This window comes from Melozone crissalis, unplaced genomic scaffold (assembly GCF_028551555.1).
Source record: "Melozone crissalis strain CALT ecotype California unplaced genomic scaffold, PUWL_Pcris_2 ptg000079l_1, whole genome shotgun sequence".
NCBI classification, from domain to species: Eukaryota; Metazoa; Chordata; class Aves; order Passeriformes; family Passerellidae; genus Melozone; species Melozone crissalis.
Window position 1 is genome coordinate 4,703,724 of NW_026535856.1, and position 21,043 is coordinate 4,724,766.

General features: G+C 49.7%; 3 gene segments (V, D, J or C); 1 reads left to right on the plus strand and 2 right to left on the minus strand.

Moving 5' to 3' along the window:
• Window positions 1–92: 92 nt before the first annotated feature.
• Window positions 93–11,775, minus strand: LOC128946300 (Ig heavy chain V region 6.96-like). The segment is given in 3 exon segments: window positions 93–168; window positions 472–803; window positions 11,641–11,775. Coding segments are annotated over 3 exon segments (543 nt in total).
• Window positions 11,776–12,111: 336 nt separating this feature from the next.
• LOC128946301 (immunoglobulin heavy variable 3-23-like) lies at window positions 12,112–12,429 on the plus strand (the record flags this gene model as incomplete). The annotated part of the segment is given in 1 exon segment: window positions 12,112–12,429. A coding segment is annotated over 1 exon segment (318 nt), but the record flags the coding sequence as incomplete, so codon positions are not given.
• Window positions 12,430–16,773: 4,344 nt separating this feature from the next.
• On the minus strand, window positions 16,774–19,594 carry LOC128946302 (immunoglobulin heavy variable 3-23-like). The segment is given in 4 exon segments: window positions 16,774–16,842; window positions 18,830–19,152; window positions 19,261–19,274; window positions 19,518–19,594. Coding segments are annotated over 4 exon segments (483 nt in total).
• Between the last annotated feature and the right edge of the window lie 1,449 nt (window positions 19,595–21,043).

Here is a 21,043-nt window from a genome sequence, read left to right on the forward strand (position 1 = left end):
TGCCCTGCTCTGAACCCACATCTCAGCTCCTGGCCCCAAATCTCAGCTCCTGGCCCCAAATCTCAGCTCCTGGCCCCAAATCAGGGCCGGTTTCACTCTGAGCTCGGCCTCGTCCCTCCAATCCCAACCATTGCCCCCAGACTTGTCCAGTTTTCCCCCAAATCTCTCCTGCAGGCACCAAGTCACAGCCACAGACCCAAATCTGACCCATTGGACTGACATCGGGAATTTCGGGCCAAAATTTGAATTTTTGACTCCTTACCTTAACTTTGGCCCCAAATTTTGAAAAATTAAACGTAATTTGAGGAACGAGGGCACTGAGTGTGGCCCAGAGGGGACATTTGGGGCAGAGCCGGAGCTGGGCTGGGACAGAGGGTGAGGAAATGGGGTCAGGGGCTGCGGTTTGGGGGAAGGGCCAGGGGAACGGGGACAGGAGGGGGCCCAGCCATGGGGGAGGAGCCAAGAGCATACGCAGTATTAGCACCAGCACCAGCACGAACACTCTTGGCACAGAAATAGGTGGCGGAATCCTCGTCCTTGAGGTTGTTCATGGTCAGCGTCACCGAGCTCTGCCCGTTGTCCCTGGAGATCCTGAACCGGCCCTTGACCGATGGCGCATAGGCGGTGCTGGAACAACTGCTGTAGATGCCTGCGAGCCACTCCAGCCCCTGCCCGGGTCTCTGGCGGATCCAGTACATGTCAAAATTCCCAAAACTGAACCCGGACCCTCGGCAGAAGAGGCGCAGGGACCCCCCGGCGGGCTGGAGGTCCCCCCCACACTCCAGCAGGGTCACGGCCGCCCGGAGCCCTGCGGGACAAAGGGGAGATGGGGATGAGGCCAAAGCTCAACCCTTGACCCAAATCCTGACCCTTGGCCCCAAACTGTGAACCATGGACCATCCCATCCTGGTTGTTTTGCTCCTGCTGCCTCTCCAAGTTGGGTCCCAAATGCTTTTTCTGGCATGGCCATGTTCACTTCTGGTCAGAAGCCAATCAGGTTTCTCATTCCCATCTCCCCTTTGTCCCGCAGGGCTCCGGGCGGCCGTGACCCTGCTGGAGTGCGGGGGGGACCTCCAGCCCCCCGGGGGGTCCCTGCGCCTCCTCTGCCGAGGGTCCGGGTTCAGTTTCGGCAGTTTTGCCATGCACTGGATACGCCAGAGACCCGGGCAGGGGCTGGAGTGGGTCGCTGGGATCAGGAACGATGGTTCGAGCACCGGGTATGTGGATTCAGTCCAGGGCCGGTTCAGGATCTCCAGGGACAACGGGCAGAGCTCGGTGACGCTGACCATGAACAACCTCAAAGACGAGGATTCCGGATCCTATTTCTGTGCCAAACGTGCTTATGCTGATAATTGGGGCCCTCCTGCAATTTGTAAATGCACCATTGGTGGATCCATCTCCATCGCTGTGTCCCCACCTGTCCCCAAAGCCGAAGACCCTTCCCCCACACCCCAGTCCCATCATCTGACCCTTTGTCCCAGATCTGCCCCATTTCCACCCATGGTGACCAAAGACGCCAAACCCCGTCTGGTGGTGCCCCAAACCCAACTGAGTTGGTGCCAGAATTTGCCAAATTTCACCCAAAATCTCAGCCCTTTGGGCACTTTGGGGGGACCAGGGCGAGATTTGGGGCCGAGAGTTGAGTTTGGGGCCAGACCCAGGGGAGGGTTTGGGGCCAATGGGCAGCGTTGGGGTAACGGGGGCAGGGCAGGGACAAAGGGTCAGGGAGAAGGTTTGGGGCCAGTGGTTGAGTTTTGGGGCAGAACCAGGTGAGGGTTTGGTGTCAGTGCTGACCATTCATGCAAATAGGGACAAAGGGTCAAGATCTGAGACAAGAGGTGAGGTTTGGGACGAAAATCGAAAATTTGGAGATCCAATGATAGGACAGGAGCAAAAACTAGAAGTTTGACGCTATCAACAGCATTGTCACCATGATTAGCAACAGCCCAACAACCAGCACAAAAAGCCCTGGCACAGAAATAGGATCCGGAATCCTCGTCCTTGAGGTTGTTCATGGTCAGCGTCACCGAGCTCTGCCCGTTGTCCCTGGAGATCCTGAACCGACCCTTGACCGATGGCGCATAGCTGATGTTTCCACCAGTGTTGGTGATCCCCGCGAGCCACTCCAGCCCCTGCCCGGGTCTCTGGCGGATCCAGCCCAGCCCAAATTGGCCAAAACTGAACCCGGACCCTCGGCAGAGGAGGCGCAGGGACCCCCCGGGGGGCTGGAGGTCTCCCCCGCACTCCAGCAGGGTCACGGCCGCCCGGACCCCATCCCCAAATCTTCACTGGTTTCACTCATAACTCCCCTGATTTGATCCCAAAACTCCACCAGAGTTTTCCATATCTCAACATTCCTCAAACACTGCAATTAACCCCAATCCATTCTTTAATTACTTGGACACCTCATCCTGAGCATTCTGCATTGATTACACAGTTAATACACTGTGAACGACCCCCAATTCCCCCCGGGACCCCAACCCGGGCACATCCTGGCCACGGCCTCGAGCTCCCTCCGGCTCCTGGCACTGCTGATCCTGCTGCCCCTACCAGGTGGGCTCCGCCCCTTTTTTCCAGCTGGCCATGCTCCTTCGTACCTGCTTGCTCAGTCAGGTTTCCCATCCCCATCTCCCCTTTGTCCCGCAGGGCTCCGGGCGGCCTTGACCCTGCTGGAGTGCGGGGGGGACCTCCAGCCCCCCGGGGGGTCCCTGCGCCTCCTCTGCCGAGGGGCCGGGTTCAGTTTTGGACAATTTGGGATGGGCTGGATGCACCAGAGACCCGGGCAGGGGCTGGAATACATCGCAGGCGTTGACAGCGATGGATACACCAGATACCCGTCTGTATTCAAGGGCCAGGTCACGATTTCCAGGGAGAACGGGCAGAGCTCGGTGACGCTGACCATGAACAACCTCAAGGACGAGGATTCCGGATCCTATTTCTGTGCCAAATGTGATGATGGTGGTTTTGCCAATAGTGATGGTTCTGTTGGTGTTGCATTTGTTGCTGGCTCTGGCCTTGGCTCCAAATCCCTCCACTTTGTTACCAAATGAACCAGAGTCCTGTGATCTCTCCTCCAAATCCCTCACATTTCCATGAAATCTTGGCCATTTTCCCCAAAACTCCACCCCTGCTGCCCCAATTTCCGACTTCCCCCAGTGTTGCCCATTTCACCCAAATCTCCCCTAGCTCCCAGGTCCTGATTGTAGGAGGCCAGATCTGGAGTTTAGGGGTGAAGTTTTGGGGCCAATGGTTGAGTTTTGGGGCAGGAGCAGGGGAGGGTTTGGGGTCTGTGGCCACTGTTGTTGCAAATGGAGTGTAAAGGTCAAAGAGTGCATCAAGAAGAGACGTTTGGGATGAAAATCAGAGCTTTGGCAAAAAAATGAAGGGAGCGGGGCAAAAAGCATTGCCTGAAGGCTATCACCAACATCGTCACCATTGTGACCAGCAGCCCAGCAACAACTACAATCAGGAATGGCACAGAAATAGGATCCACAAACCTCGTCCTTGAGGTTGTTCGTGGTCAGCGTCACCGAGCTCTGCCCGTTGTCCCTGGAGATCCTGGACCGGCCCTTGACTGAATCCGCGTAGCCGGTGTTCCCACCAGTGTCGGCGATCCCTGCGACGAATTCCAGGCCCTGCCCGGGTCGTTGTCGCATCTAGCCCATCCCAAATAGCCCAAAATTGAACCCGGACCCTCGGCAGAGGAGGCTCAGGGACCCCCCGGGGGGCTGGAGGTCCCCCCCAAACTCCAGCAGGGTCACGGCCGCCTGGAGCCCTGCAGGACAAAGGGGAGATGGGGATGAGGCGATGCAAAAGTCAGGAAGAGCTGTGCAATAAATTAACGGGTGGGTCGGAGATAATGGCAGTGTTGAAGGCACATAACTATACTGGAAACCTCTGTTGGAGAATTGAGGCCAGACAAAGGGAATTTGGGGCAAAACTGGTAAAGGTTTGGGGATGGGGGATCGGCCGTGACCCTGCTGGAGTGCGGGGGCGACCTCCAGCCCCACGAGGGGTCCCTGCGCCTCCTCTGCCGAGGGTCCGGGTTATGTTTTGGGGATTATGCCATGCACTGGATCTGTCAGAGACCCGGGCAGGGGCTGGAATGGCTCGCGGGGATCAGCAGCCCAGCTGGTTCCAGCACCGCCTACGCCCCGTCGGTGCAGGGCCGGTTCACGATCTTCAGGGACAACGGGCAGAGCTCGGTGACGCTGACCATGAACAACCTCAAGGATGAGGATTCCGGATCCTATTTCTGTGCAAAGGAGAGTGGTGGTGGTAACCCTGCTGCTCCTTATATTGACCGTGCCAGTGGTGGCACCACCCCTGTCTGAGCCCCCCCTATCCCCAACCCCAGACCCTTCCCCCAAACCTCAGCCCTTGACCCTTTGTCCCCATCTGCACCAATGGTCAGCACTGACCCCAAACCCTCCCCTGCTCCTGCCCCAACACTCAACCATTGGCCCCAAACCTTCACCCCTGGGCTCCAGTTCAGGCCTCCTCCAATCAGGGCCCGGGGAACTGGGGGAGATTTGGGTGAAATGGGCAAAATTGGGGGAAAGTCGAGAGTGGGGATAGCAGGGGCACAGTTTGGGGGAAAAGGGCTGAGATTTCAGGAGAAGGGCTGGGATTTTGGGGAAGGATCAGAGAATTCTGTGATACCTGGGAGCACAGAAAAAAGGGCTTGGGACCACAACCAGCATGAACACCATGAGCATAAGCGCCATTACCAGAGCCACTGCTGTAACATTTGGCACAGAAATAGGATCCGGAATCCTCGTCCTTGAGGTTGTTCATGGTCAGCGTCACTGAGCTCTGCTCATTTTTCCTGGAGATCCTGAACCGGCCCTTGACTGATGGCGCATAGTCGGTGCTGCCACCATTGCCGTAGATCCCAGAGAGCCACTCCAGCGCCTTCCCGGGGCTCTGACGCATCCAGAACATTCCATAACTCCCAAAACTGAACCCAGACCCTTGGCAGAGGAGGCGCAGGGACCCCCCGGGGGGCTGGAGGTCCCCCCCGCACTCCAGCAGGGTCACGGCCGCTCCCCCATCCCCAAACCTTTAGTTTAGTTTTGCCACAAATTCCCTTGTCTGGCCCCAAATCTCCAAGAGAGAAGCCCAGTATCATACAGTGTCTTCAAGCCTGCAATGAGCCCCAGTTCACCCATTAATTAATTGGACAGCTCTGCCTGAGTTTTGCATCACCTCATCACCATCTCCCCTTTGTCCCACAGGGCTCCGCCGGGCAGCCGTGACCCTGCTGGAGTGTGGGGGGGACCTCCAGTCCCCCAGGGGGTCTCTGTGCCTTCTCTGCCGAGGGTCCGGGTTTGATTTTGGGAAATTTGCCATGGGCTGGATGCGCCAGAGACCCGGGCAGGGGCTGGAATTCATCGCGGCGATCTGGGACAATGGTGGTTGGACTGGGTACGCGGATTCGGTGCAGGGCCGGTTCACGATCTCCAGGGACAACGGGCAGAGCTCGGTGACACTGACCATGAACAACCTCAAGGACGAGGATTCCGGATCCTATTTCTGCGTGAAATCTGGTTTAACTAATGGAGGTTGGGGTGGTGCTGGAGCTTTTGTTGTTTTTGACCCTGTCACTGTTCCCATGTCCCCCCTGTCCCCATTCCCCAGATCCTCCCTCAAATCCCCAGCCCTGACCCCATTCCTCTCCCTGTGTCTCAGCTCTGAACTGGTTCTGCCCCAATCTCAGCTCCTGGCCCCAAATCAGGGCCGGTTTCACGCTGAGCTCATCCTGGGCTCTCAAATCCCAACCACTGCCCACAGACTGGACCCATTCTGCCCCAAAATATTCCTAGTGGATCTGAGTCACTGCCACAGACCCAAATCTGGCCCATTTTCCCAAATCTCGACCATTTGCACCCACGTCTGGGGACCTTGGTTGAGGCCTGGAGCCAAGAGCTGAGGTTTGGGTCCAGGAGTTGAGAATTGGGGCAGAGCCAGTTCAGAGCTGGGACACGGGGACAGGAATGGGGTCAGGGGCTGTGGTCTGGTGAAGGGTCTGGGAAACGGGGTCAGGTGGGGACACATGAACGGGGATGGGGTGAACACCATCCACACCTGCAGCTGCACCCAAATTATTATAGGCAACTTTGGCACAGAAATAGGATCCGGAATCGTTGTCCTTGAGGTTGTTCATGGTCAGCGTCACCGAGCTTGGCCCATTGTCCCTGGAGATCGTGAACCGTCCCTTGACCGATGGTGTGTAGTAGATGGTGCCACCACCACTGCTGATACTTCCAACCCATTCCAGCCCCTGTCTGGGTCTCTGGCGGATCCAGAACATGGTAAAACTGCCAAAACTGAACCGGGACCCTCGGCAAAAAAGGCGCAGGGACCCCCCGGGGGGCTGGAGGTGCCCCCCGCACACCAGCAGGGTCACGGCCGCCCGGAGCCCTGCGGGATAAAGGGGAGATGGGGATGAGGCCAAAGCACAACATTGACCAAAATCCTGACCCTTGGCCACAAATTGGGACCTGTGGAGTTCATCATCCTCCTCCCAGGTGGGTCCCAATCCTTTATCAAGCTTGACGCTCCCAGTTTTTGACCCTTGACCAATCAGATTTCTCATCCCCATCTCCCTATTGTCCTGCAGGGCTCCGGGCGGCCGTGACCCTGCAGGAGTGCGGGGGGCACCTCCAGCCCCCCGGGGGGTCCCTGACATTGCTGTGCCAAGGGTCCGGGTTCAGTTTCGGTGATTATGGAATGTACTGGGTCCGTCAGAGACCCGGGCAGGGTTTGGAATACATCGCAGGGATCTACAGCAGTTGTGTCAGCACCAGGTACGCGCCATCGGTCAAGGGCCAGTTCAGGATCTCCAGGACAATGGGCAGAGCTCGGGGACGCTGACCATGAACAACCTCAAGGAGGAGGATTCCGGATCCTATTTCTGTGCCAGAGCTGATGCTGGTTATGCTGATAATCCCGGTCGTAGTGACGGTGCCATCCCCATCTCTGTGTCCCCGCCTGTCCCCATTCCCCAAACCCCCAGCCCACACCCAGCCCTTGGCCATTGATCCCAACCTTGCTCTGCCTTGGACCCAATTCTCCCCCGCTGACCCCAAACCACAACTCCTGACCCCAAATCTCCTCTTTGTGCCCCAAAACTTTGCTCTGAAAGTCGGGGTTTGAGGCCCAGGGTCCCAATTTGGGTCAGGATTGGGGATTTGTGTCAGTGGTGGCTGCTCTGGGGCAGCAGCGCAGATTTGGGTGGAGTTGGGCGAGTTCAGCCCAGGGATCCTGGCAGAGGGGCCGGAGCCAGCCCAGGAGCCAAAATGGCCCTGAGTGGGCCCCGAGCTGAGGTTTGGGGCCAGGAGCTGAGAATGTGGGGCAGGGCCAGGGCAGGGTTGGGGCCCAGGGACAGGAATGGGGTCAGGGGCTGGGGTTTGGGGAAGGGTCTGAGGAACGGGGACAGGGGTGGCATAGCGATAAGGGTGGGGTCAAAACCATCAGCAGCACCATTACCCCAACCAGCAGCAGCAGCTTTGGCACAGAAATAGGATCCGGAATCCTCGTCCTTGAGGTTGTTCATGGTCAGCGTCACCGAGCTCTGCCCGTTGTCCCTGGAGATCCTGAACCGGCCCCTGACTGAACCCATGTAGTCGGTGCGTCCACCAGTGTTGATCCCCGCGACCAACTCCAGCCCCTGCCCGGGTCTCTGGCGGACCCAATCCATTTCAAAACTGCCAAAATTGAACCCGGACCCTCGGCAGAGGAGGCGCAGGGACCCCCCGGGGGGCTGGAGGTCTCCCCCGCACTCCAGCAGGGTCACGGCTGCCCGGAGCCCTGCGGGACAAAGGGGAGATGGGGATGAGTAGATGGAAACATCAGGCAGAGCTGTCCAATTAATTAATGGGTGGATGGGGCCTAATTGCAGAGTTGAGGGCAGTTTAAAATACTGGAAAAAACTGTTGGAGGTTTGGGGCCAGACAAAGGGAGTTAGGGGCAGAAATGCAGTGAAGGTTTGGGGATGGGGGAGCGACCGTGACCCTGGTGGAGTCCTGGGGGGCACCTCCAGCCTCCCGGGGGATCCCTGCGCCTCCTCTGCCGAGGGTCCGGGTTCAATTTTGGACAATTTGGGATGGCCTGGATGCACCAGAGACCCAGGCAGGGGCTGGAACACATTGGAGGGATCCAAAGCAAAGGCAGCACCTACTACGCGCCATCGTTCAGGGGCCGGGTCACGATGTCCAGGGACAACGGGCAGAGCTCGGTGACGCTGACCATGAACAACCTCAAGGACGAGGATTCCGGACCCTATTTCTGTGCCAAATATGCTTATGATGGTGGTGCTGATGCTGCTGCTGATATTGACCCTGCCGGTCGTGGCACCACCATTTCTGAGCCCTTCCTGTCCCCAGTCCCCAGACCCTTCCCCAAATCTCAGCCCTTGACCCCTTTCCCCCAGATCTCCCCCATTTCCAGCAACGCCAACCACAAAGCCACAAAGCCCTTACTGGTTCTGCCCCAAACCAAAGTAAGTTGGCACCAAAATTCACCCCAAATCTCCACGTTGTCCTCAAATCACCCCCTGCTCCTCAGGCCCTGATTGGCTGGGCTGCCACAGGCACAAATGGGAACTCTTGGAAAGCAAGGTCATACCTGGAGCTCAGGGGTGAAGGTTTGGGGCCAATGGTTGAATTTTGGGGCAGGAGCAGGGCAGGGTTTGGGGTCAGTTCTGACCATTGTTGCAAATGGGGACAAAGGGTAAAGGGCTGGGTCAATGGGTTACATTTGGGACGAAAATCACAACTCTTGGGACTCAATGATGGGAGTGGCGCCAGAACCAGGAGCTGGAGGCCATAACGTGCATTGTCAACATAAGCAGCACTAGGAACACAACCAGAGCACGAAGCTTTCCCACAGAAATAGGTGGCAGAATCCTCGTCCTTGAGGTTGTTCATGGTCAGCGTCACCAAGCTCTGCCCGCTGTCCCTGGAGATCCTGAACCGGCCCTTGACCGATGGTGCATAGTAGATGGTGCCACCACTGCTCCAGATCCCTGCAACGTATTCCAAACCCTGCCCGGGTCTCTGGCAGATCCAGTACATTCCATAATCCCAAAAATCGAACCCGGACCCTCAGCACAGCGACGTCAGGGACCCCCCAGGGGGCTGGAGGTCCCCCCCGCACTCCAGAAGGGTCACGGCCGCCCGGAGCCCTGCGGGACAAAGGGGATGAGAAACCTCATTGGCTGTGGGGTCAAAGTGGGTGTGGTCTGCTGCAAAATGGGATGTGACTCACCTGGGATGAGGATGATGAAATCCAAGGGTCACAGTTTGGGGCCAAGAGTCAGGATTTGGGTCAAGGGTTGAGCTTTGGCCTCATCCCCATCTCCCCTTTGTCCCGCAGGGCTCCGGGCGGCCGTGACCCTGCTGGAGTGCGGCGGGGACCTCCAGCCCCCCGGGGGGTCCCTGCGCCTCCTCTGCCAAGGGGCCGGGTTAAGTTTCGGGAGTTTTGGAATGAACTGGGTCCGCCAGAGACCTGGGCAGGGGCTGGAATACATTGCAAGCATCAGCTGCCGTGATTCCAGCACGTACTATGCGCCATCGGTCAACGGTCGGTTCAGGATCTCCAGGGACAACGGGCAGAGCTCGGTGATGCTGACCATGAGCAACCTCAAGGACAAGGATTCCGGATCCTATTTCTGTGCCAAACGTGCTGATAGTTGTTTTTGTAGTACTGCTGCTTATAGTGACGATGGCCGTGGTGGATCCATCCCCATCTCGGTGTCCTCAACTGTCCCCAAACCCAGACTCTTCCTTCAAATTGTCCCCTAAACCTCAGCCTTTGACCCTTTGTCCCAAATCTCCCCCATTTGCCCCAGTGGTCAGCACTGACCCCAAACCCTCCCCTGCTCCTGCCCCAAATCTCAACCATTGGCCCCAAACCTTCACCCCTGGCCTCCAGTTCAGGCCTGCTCCAATCAGGGCCCGGGGAGCTGGGGGAGATTTGGGTGAAACGGGCAAAATTGGGAGAAAGTCGGAAATTGGGGCAGTAATGCCAGAGTTTGGGGGTAAATGGTGAACATCTGAGGAGATGGTCTGGGATATTGGGAACGGATCTGCGGGGATTGGGGACTTTTGGTGACCATCATGGCGGGTGGGACCATTGCCGGAACTGTCACTAAGAGCAGCACCATCATAACCGTAACTACTACCAGTACCAAGTTTGGCGCAGAAATAGGATCCGGAATCCTCGTCCTTGAGGTTGTCCATGGTCAGGGACATGGAGCTCTGCCCGTTGTCCCTGGAGATCGTCAACCGGCCCTTGACCGACGGCGCGTAATCTGTGTAAGCACCACTTCTGATACTCGCAATGTATTCCAGCGTCTTCCCAGATTTCTGTCGGATCAAGATCATTCCAAAACTCCCAAAACCGAACCCGGACCCTTGGCACAGCAAGGTCAGGGCCCCATGGGGGGCTGGAGGTCCTCCCCGCACTCCAGCAGGGTCACGGACGCCTGGAGCCCTGCGGGAAAAAGGGGAGATGATGAAAATCAAAACTCTGATTGGTCAAGGGCCCCCAAGTGGGTGTGGCCATCCGGACAAAGGAGTAGAATCCCCCTGGGGGGAGGATGATGAACTCCAAGGGTCCCAATTTGGACCAGAGTCAGGGTTTTGGGTCAAGGGTTGAGCTTTGGCCCAATCCCCATCTCCCCTTTGTCCCGCAGGGCTCCGGGCGACCGTGACCCTGCTGGAGTCTGGGGGGGACCTCCAGCCCCCCGGGGGGTCCCTGCTCCTCCTCTGCCGAGGGTCCGGGTTCAGTTTTGGGAGTTTTGGGATGGCCTGGATCCGTCAGAGACCAGGCCAGACGCTGGAAATCATTGCAGATATCAGCAACAATGGTGGCAGTCCCTGGTACGCGGATTCAGTCAAGGGCCGGTTCAGGATCTCCAGGGACAACGGGCAGAGCTCGGTGAAGCTGACCATGAACAACCTCAAGGACGAGGATTCCGGATCCTATTTCTGTGCCAAATCATATAACACTGGTGCTAGTCCTGCTCGTATTGATTAACCTGCCATCTGCATCTCCTCATCCCCTCCTGTCCCCGCGCCCCAGACCCTTCCCCCAAACCCCCAGCGCACACCCAGCCCTTGACCATTGATCCCAACCTTGCTCTGCCTCCGCCCCAATTCTCACCCGCGGACCCCAAACCACAACTCCTGACCCCAAATCTCCTCTTTGTGCCCCAAACTTTACTCTGAAGCTCAGGGTTTTGTGCCCAGGGCCCCGATTTGGGGACAAAGGTTGAGGATTCGTGTCAGCACCTGTGGCTGGGAGCGCTAAGTGGGGTTTTGGGGCAGAATCGGGCGACTTTGGTGCAAACTTAGTTGGATGTGGGGCAGAACCCGCTTGGGGGTTTTGGCTCCATGGTTGTCTTGTGGAACTGCAGGAGATCTGGGACAAAGGGTCAAGAATGCGGCGAAGGGCTGGGAGTTAGGGGCAACGTCTGGGGATTGGGGACAGGAGAGGACACTGTAGTGGGGACTTGGATCCACCATGGGTGTCATCTAAATTAGCACCAGGACCCACATAACCAGCATGAACACCCTTGGCACAGAAATAGGATCCGGAATCCTCGTCCTTGACGTGGTTCATGGTCAGCGTCACCGAGCTCTGCCCGTGTTCCCTGGAGATTTTGAACTGGCCCTTGACCGATGGCGCGTAGTAGGTTCTGCCAACAGTGTTGGTGATCCCCATGAGCCGATCCAGTCCCTGACCGGGGCTCTGGGGGATCCAGTACATGTCGTAGCTCCCGAAATCAAACCCGGACCCTCCGCAGGGGAGGCGCAGGGACCCCCCGGGGGGCTGGAGGTCCCCCCCGCACTCCAGCAGGGTCACGGCAGCCCAGAGCCCTGCGGGACCAAGGAGAGATGGGGATGAGGGAAAAAATCCATCCAAATGTTGATTCCTGCATGCAGATCCTGGTGTTGGCCCCAAATGGTGGCACTTTCTCCTCCTCCCGATCCTGCCGGCCCTCCCAGGGGGCTCGAGGACCCGTTTTGGATCTGGTCACCCCTAGCCGGACCCACACCTGGATCCGGGGCCTCATCCCCATCTCCCCTTTGTCCCGCAGGGCTCTGGGCGGCCATGACCCTGCTGGAGTGCGGGGGGGACCTCCAGCTCCCCGGGGGGTCCCTGACGTTTCTGTGCCAAGCATCTGGCTTCAATTTCACGAAATCTGCAATGTTCTGGATGCGCCAGAAACCCGGGCTGGGGCTTGAATACGTCGCGGGGATCAACGGTGATGGTTCCACCCCCAGATACGTGCTGTCGGTTAAGGGCCGGTTCAGCATCTCCAGGGACAACAGGCAGAGCTCGGTGACGCTGACCATGAACAACCTCAAGGACGAGGATTCCGGATCCTATTTCTGTGCCAAAAACGCCTATGATGGATGAGGTTGGGAGGCTCCTCCTGCTGGTTCTAATTTTGGTCCCGTCCCCATCCCCGTTCCCTAGGTCCTTCCCTCCTAACCTTGACACCATTGTTGACCCCCACGGACCCAAATCTGGCCCGTTTTCCCCAAATCTCGACCATTTGCACCCAGGTTTGGGGACCTTGGTTGAGCCTTGGAGCCAAGAACTGAGGTTTGGGGCCAGGAGCTGAGATTTGGGGCAAAAGTTTGAGATTTGGGGCCAAGAATGAAGATTTTGGTCCAGGAGCTGAGATTTGGGACCAAGAGCTGAGATTTGGAGCCAAGAATGAGGATTTGGGGCCAGAAGTGAAGATTTGGGGCCGAGATTGAAGATTTGGAGCCAAGAGGCAAGATTTGGGGCCCAGAACGAATATTTGGGGCCCAGAACGATGATTTGGGGACCAGAACGAAGATTTGGGGCCAAGAATGGAGATTTGAGGCCGGGAGTGGAGATTTGGGGCCGGGAGTGGAGATTTGGGGTCAGAAGTGGAGATTTGGGGCCCAGAACAAAAATCTGGGACCAAGAACGAAGATTTGGGGCTAAGAACAAAGATTTGGGGCCAGGAATGAAGATTTGGGGCCAAAGGCTGAGATTTGGGGCTACGAGTGCAGATTTGGGTCCAGGAGCTGAGATTTGGGACCAGGAGTGGGGATTTGGGGCCAAGAACGAAGATTTGGGGCGGGAGTTGAGATTTGGGGTGTAAGGTTGAGATTTGGGGTGAAGAAGCAAGATTTGGGGCAAAGAGCTGAGATTTGGGGCCAAGAATGAGGATTTGGGGTGAAGAATTTGAATTTAATTTAATTTAATTTAATTTAATTTAATTTTATTTTATTTTATTTTATTTTATTTTATTTTATTATTTATTTTATTATTTTATTTTATTTTATTTCGTTTTATTATTTTATTTTATTTTATTTTATTATAATTTCTTTTCTTTTCTTTTCTTTTAATATATTATTTTATATTATTTTCATTTATTATTTGATTTTATTTTCCATTATTTTATTTTGATTTATTTTATTTTATTTCATTTTATTTTATTTTATTTAACTTTATTTTATTTCATTTTATTTTATTTTATTTGAATTTAATATTTTTTTTACTTTATTTTATTTTATTATATTTTTTAATTTTTTTTATTTTTCTTTATTATTTTATTTTATTTTATTTTATTTTATTTTTATTTATTTTGTTTATTATGTTATTTTATTTTATTTGAATTTATTCTTTTATTTTATTTTATTTTATTTTATTTTAATTTATCACTTCATTTTACTTTATTTTACTTTATTTTTTTACTTTATTTTATTTTTTTATTTTAATTTATTTTTTTTATTTTACTTTATATATTTTATTTTATTTTACTTTATTATTTTATTTTAATATTTTATTTTATTTCATTTTAATTCATTATTTTATTTTATTTTTCTTTTTTATTCCTATTTTAGTTTCATTTAATTTTATTTTTCTTTTATTTGATTTTTCTTTTCTTTTCTTTTTCTTTTTTTATTCTCATTTAAGTTTGATTTACTTTTATTTTTATTTTATTTCTATTTTCTAACTTAATTTTATAGTGATTTTATTTTTAAATCTAGTTTAAACTTTAATTTCAATATAATTTTATTTCTATTTGTAATTTTTATTTTGTATTTTCATTTTAAACTCATTTGAACTTATTTAAATTTTAATTACAATTGTGAGTATAATTTCATTTTTTAATTTCATACTAAGTTTATTTTTCTTTTAATTTTCCTTTTCTTTTCCAATTAAATTTCAATTAAATTTAAATTTCAAAAAAATAAAATAAAATAATAATTTTATTTTAATGATTATTTTTTTTGGAATTTTATTTTTTACTATAATTCAATTTGAATTTTTTTCATATTTTTAATATCAATTTTAATTTTATTTTTTCTCTTCATTTTAATTTCTTATTCTATTTTCCATTCTAATTTTATTTCTAAATTTATTTGAAGTTAATTTTCTTTTTCCTATTCACATCATTTTAATTTTATTTTTTTATTGTGTTTTCAATTTTATCTTAATTTCTAAATGGAATTTCAGCCTGAATTTTACCTTTAAGTTCCTTTTAAATTTATATATTTATTTTATCTTGTTTAATTTTATTTTACTTTAATTTTAATTTTAATTTCATTTTTTTTCTTTTTTATTTTAAATTTCTTTTTGATTTTGATTTATTTTGCTTTAATTTTAAATGATATATTTACTTTATCGATAATTTTCATTTTATTTTAAAATTTATATTTTTATTTCCACTTTTAACTAAATCATATTGTAAATTTTGTCGGTCAGTTTATTTTTATTTAATTTCATTAAAAGTTTACTTTTAATTGTAATTTTCCTTTTAATTTTCATTTTTATTGAATTTTAATTCTTGCCAATTTTGGGACTTTTAATTCCGATTTTTGTGATTTTCTGTTTTTATTGGTTTCCAGGTGAATTTTTGAATTTAATGACGATTTTATTTACTTTAACTTAATTTAATTAATTTTTAGTTTAATTTAGATTATTTCTATTTTATATTATTTTATTTTTATCGAGTTTATTTTATTTTAATTTTTTTTTAGTTTTATTTTGTTTTATTTCCTTTTTATTTACCAAATTTATGTAAATTAAATTTCAATGAATTTAAATTTAAAGTAAATTTATTTTATTTTATTTTATTTTTTATTTTATTTCATTTTCTTTTTATTGAGTTTATTTTAGTCTAATTTAATTGATTTGAAGTTTTATTTTGTTTTATTTCCTTTTTGTTTAACAAAGTTTCAGTAAATTCAATTATTTTAAATTTAAATGAATTTCAATTTAAAGTAAATTTTTTTTTTAGTTCTATTTTTAATTAATTACTTCCATCATTAATTTGTTAACTTTGTTTATTTGAGGTTTATGAATGACAATACTTTTATTTTATATTTTTATTTTATTAATAATAATAATAATAATAATAATAGTAATAATAATAATAAAAATAATAATAAATTATTAATATAATAATAATAACAACAATAATAAATTACAAAATCATAATAATGTTAATAATGATAATAACAATAATGATAATAATAATGATAATAATAATTATAATAATTATATAATACTAAAACAATAAAATATTATTTTTTATTTTATTTTTTTATTTTTTTAATTCTATTTGTCATTAATTACTTCTATCATTAATGTGTTAACTTTGTTTATTTGAGGTTTATGAATGACAATACTTTTAATTTATATTTTTATTTTGATAATAATAATAATAACAATAATAGTAATAGTAATAATAATAAATATAATAATAATAATAATAGTCACAATAATAATAAATTATAAAATTAGTAAATTTATTGATAATAATAATAACAATAATAGACTAAAACAATAAAATATTATTTTTTATTTTATATTATTTTTGTTATTGAAATTATATTTTTAATTAATTACTTCCATCATTAATTTGTTAACTTTGTTTATTTGAGGTTTATGAATGACAATACTTTTAATTTATATAATAATAATAATAATAATAATAATAATTATTATTATTATTATTATTATTATTATTATTATTATTATAGTAATAAATACAGTAATAATAAATATAATAATAATAATAATACAGTAAATATTATTTTTTATTTCATTTTATTTCTATTTTTATTGGTTTTATTTCTATTATTTTTATTTCTTATTTCAATATTTTGCCAGGTTCCTTCCTCGCTAACATTTATTAACATCGATTAAAGTCAATGACCGTTTATTAATCGCTATTAATTAATATTATTTTAATCAAAAATGAAGAATTTCATTTTCTTCTGGGTTTTCTTCGTTCTTTTCGTTTTTCACCTTTGGGGATCAATGAAAGAAAATGGAAGTAAAGGGAATAAAAGAATTGTAATCAAATAAATGGAAAATTGAAAAAATTCAAAATTAAATATAAAATTCAGTGAAATAAAATAAAATAATTCAATGTAATTTATGTTGTTTTTATTTATCTTACTTTTTTTTATTACAATCTATTCGTTTTTCATTATTCGCATTTTGATTAAATTGATATTATTAAGATTTATTTTTATTATTTTCATTAATAACAAAAAATGTATTTTACTTTTATTTGTTTTTATTCATAGCAGCGTATTCTTTATACGTATTTATATGAATGGATTTTTAAAATATTAAAATTAAAATGAATTTGATTTAAAAGTAAAATGAAATCATTAATTAAAATTTAAAAAAATTTCTTTTTTTTTTTTATTGCCTCCACCCCCATCGTTGTGTCCCCAAATGTCCCCAAACCACAGACCCTCCCCCTTAATCCCAGCCCTCGTCCCTGCTCTCGGTGACTGAATTCGTGTCCCCAGCCACAGGCCTAGCGCTGACCTTTGGGCCGAGTTTGGGGAAAGATCAACGGCCAAAGGTTGGGGTTTGGAGCCGGAGAGGGGAAAGGGAAATGGAGAAATGGTCACGGGCTGGGTCAGGGGGTGGGAGCTGGGCAAGGGTCTGGGGAACGGGGACAGCTGGGGGTGCAGTGATGATGGTGAGACCAGGACTTTGCAGGTCCCCATCAGCAAAAGCAACAGGAGCACCAGTATCAGCAGATTTCCCACAGAAATAAACGGCGGAATCCTCATCCTTGCGGTTGTTCATGGTCAGCGTCACCGAGCTCTGCCCGTTGTCCCTGGAGATCGTGAACCGGCCCTTGACCGACGGCGCATAGCCGGTGCTGCCACCAGTGTTGATCTCTGTGACGTACTCCAGTGCATTCCTTGGTATCTGCCCATCCCAAAACTGCCGAAACTGACCCCGGACCCTCGGCAGAGGAGGGGCAGGGACCCCCCGGGGGGCTGGAGGTCCCCCCCCACACTCCAGCAGGGTCACGGCCGCCCCGAGCCCTGCGGGAAAAATGGGAGATGGGGATGAGAAACCTGATTGGTCGAGGGCCTCAAAGTGGGCAAGGCCAGCTAGAAAAATGGGCCTGGACCCAGCTGGGAGGAGGATGATGAACTCGAAGGGTCCCAATTTGGGGCCAAGAGTCGGGATTTTGGTCAAGGGTTGAGCTTTTGCCTCATCCCCATCTCCCCTTTGTCCCGCAGGGCTCCGGGCGGCCGTGACCCTGCTGGAGTGCGGGGGGCACCTCCAGCCCCCCGGGGGGTCCCTGCGCCTCCTCTGCCGAGGGTCCGGGTTTAGTTTTGGGAGTTTCTCCATGTTCTGGATCTGCCAGAGACCCGGGCAGGGGCTGGAGCCAGTCGCCAGTATCAGCAAGGGTGGCAGCGCTTACCACGCGCCATCGGTCGAGGGTCGGTTCAGGATCTCCAGGGACAACGGGCAGAGCTCGGTGATGCTGACCATGAACAACCTCAAGGACGAGGATTCCAGATCCTACTTCTGTGGGAAATGTGCTTATACTGGTGGTTGCAGTTCTGATGCTGGTGCTATTGATGTGCCCGGCTTGGCCCCATTCCCCAACCAGCACTGCAGGAGCATCAGGGCACGGAACGGTCAGGACAGACGGACGGACATGAGAGATCTCTGCAGCCAGGTCATGGCATCTGCGGTTTATTGCAGAGGACGAACTGCAGGGCCCTGCTGGGAGCTGCCAGGCACAGCTGGAGCAGGGCTGAGAGAAGAGAGGGGAGAGAGGATGAGAGGGTGAGAGAGTGAGAGAGTAAAAATGCTAAATGAGTAAAAGGGTGAGAGAATAAAAAGGGTAAGAGAGTGAAAGAGTCAGTGAATAAAATGGTAAGAGTGTAAAAGGGTAAGAACATAAAACTCTAAGAGAATAAAAGGGTAAGAGAGTGAGGTTCCCACCACAATACAATAAATGTTCTTCTCTGTAGAATATTCTAATTCTCACTAACCAATCTGGTCCAATATACAAACCCTACAGCATTTACATACAGCCTATAAGAATCGTTTCATTACCATACTGTGTTACATTTTAAACCCTAAAAATTGGTCTTTGGGACCCTTCTGCTAAGACTAAAACCGACTCGTTGGAAACCCTAAAACTCCTTTTTGGAGCAAATTTAAACCCTAAAAACACCTTTTTGGAGAAACTTTAAACCCGAAAACTCCTTTTTGTAGTAACTTTAAACTCTAAAATCTCCTCTTTGGCCCCTTCTGCCAAGCTGTAAGGTCGCTCTGACCCGTGGGCCTGTCTGCAATCAGAGGGTGTTGCTCCATCAAAAGGGGATCACCTTCAGGTGACCACACCGTTGTTTTCCTGTTGTTCAATCACTCTGGGATCTCAAAGCTTGCTTTCATTTCAATCTTGCTGATGGTTTCCATATTCTCAAAATCTTTTGCCAGGCACTCATATTGATAAGGCTTTGCTGTTCCATCTTCCCCAACCAGCATCAGCATAAGCACTGTGACCATCGGTGTCCTTGGCACAGAAATAGGATGCGGAATCCTCATCCTTGAGGTTGTTCATGGTCAGCGTCACCGAGCTCTTCCCGTTGTCCCTGGAGATCCCGAAACGGCCCTTGACGGAATCCGCGTACCAGGTGCTGCCAACACTGCTGGTGATGGTTCTGACCCACTCCAGCCCCTGCCCAGGTCTCTGGCGGATCCAGGCCATCCCAAAATGGCCAAAATCAAACCCGGACCCTCGGCACTGCAACGTCAGGGACCCCCCGGGTGGCTGGAGGTTGCCCCCACACTCCAGCAGGGTCACGGCCGCCCGGAGCCCTGTGGGACAAAGAGGAGATAGGGATGAGGCGATGCAAAAGTCAGGCAGAGGTGTCCAAGTAATTAATGGGTGGATTGGGGCTCATTGCTCGGTTTAAGGCACTTTACCTTTCAGGATACATCTGTTGGAGATTTGGGGACAAACAAAGGGAATTTGGGGCAAAACCGGTGAAGGTTTGTGGATGGGGGAGCGGCCGTGACCCTGCTGGAGTGCGGGGGGGGCCTCCAGCCCCCCAGGGGGGTCCCTGATGATGCCGTGCCGATGGTCCGGGTTCAATTTTGGGAGTTTTGGAATGTTCTGGATCCGCCAGAGACCTGGGCAGGGGCTGGAGTGGCTCACTGGGATCTACAGCAATGGTGCTTACACCGAGAACGCGCCATCGGCCAAGGGTCGGTTAACGATCTCCAGGGATAATGGGTAGAGCTCGGTGACGCTGACCATGAACAACCTCAAGGATGAGGATTCCGGATCCTATTTCTGCGCCAAGGCTGCTGGTGCCAGTTGGGGTTATGATGTCTCTCCTCTTGGCCCCTTCCCCTTGACTGCGTCCCCTCCTGTCCCCAATACCCAGACCCTTCCTCCAAATCTCAGCCCCTGACCCCATTCTTGACCCTTTGTCCCAGATTTTCCCCAGTTCGAACAACGCCAACCACTGAGCCAAAACCCCCAAACTGGTTCTGCCCGAAACCCAACTGCTTTGGCCCCAAAATTCACCCGATTCTGCCTCAAATCCCTACTTGTGCTCCCAGCCACTACCACTGATATGAGTCGTGAACCTTTGACCCCAAATCAGGACCCTGGGCCTCAAACCCTGACCTTCAGAGCTAAGGTTTGGGGCACAAAGAGGAGATTTGGGGTCAGGAGTTGTGGTTTGGGGTCAGCGGGTGAGAATTGGGGCCGAGGCAGAGCAAGGTTGGGATCGATGGTCAAGGGCTGGGTGTGGGCTGGGGGTTTGGGGGAAGGGTCTGGGGGGCAGGGACAGGGGGGGGACACGGCCATGGGGATGGGGTCAAAACGTTCAGCACCAGCAGAATCATCATAGAAACCAGCATCCACACATTTGGCACAGAAATAGGATCCGGAATCCTCGACCTTGTGGTTGTTCATGGTCAGCGTCACCGAGCTCTGCTCGTTGTCCCTGGAGATCGTGAACCGACCCCTGACTGATGGGGCGTACCAGGAGCTGCCACCACTGCTGTAGATACTCGCAACCCACTCTAGCCCCTTCCCGGGTCTCTGGCGGATCCAGAACATGTCGTAACTCCAAAAACTGAACCCAGACCCTCGGCAGAGAAGGCGCAGGGACCCGCCGGGGGACTGGAGGTCCCCCCCACACTCCAGCAGGGTCACGGCCGCCCGGAGCCCTGCGGGACAAAGGGGAGATGGGGATTAGAAACCTGATTGGCTGTGGGCCTCAAAGTGGGTGTGTCAAACTGGAAAATGGGGCGGGACCCACCTGAGAGGGGCAGCAGGATCAGGACAACAAGGATGGGGTGGTCCAAAGGTCCCAGTTTGGGGCCAAGAGTCAGGATTTGGGTCAAGGGTTGCGCTTTGGCCTCATCCCCATCTCCCCTTTGTCCCACTGGGCTCCGGGCAGCCGTGACCCTGCTGGAGTGCGGGGGGGACCTCCAGCCCCCCGGGGGGTCCCTGAGCCTCCTCTGCCGAGGGTCCAGGTTCGATTTCGGAAATTATGGAATGTTCTGGATTGGCCAGAAATCTGGTAAAACAATGGAATACCTCGCAAGTATCAATGGTGTTGGCACCACCCACCCCGCGCCATCAATCAAAGGTCGGTTCATGATCTCCAGGGACAACCAACAGAGCTCGGTGACGCTGACCATGAACAATCTCAAGGACGAGGATTCCGCCGTATATTTCTGCGCCAAACAT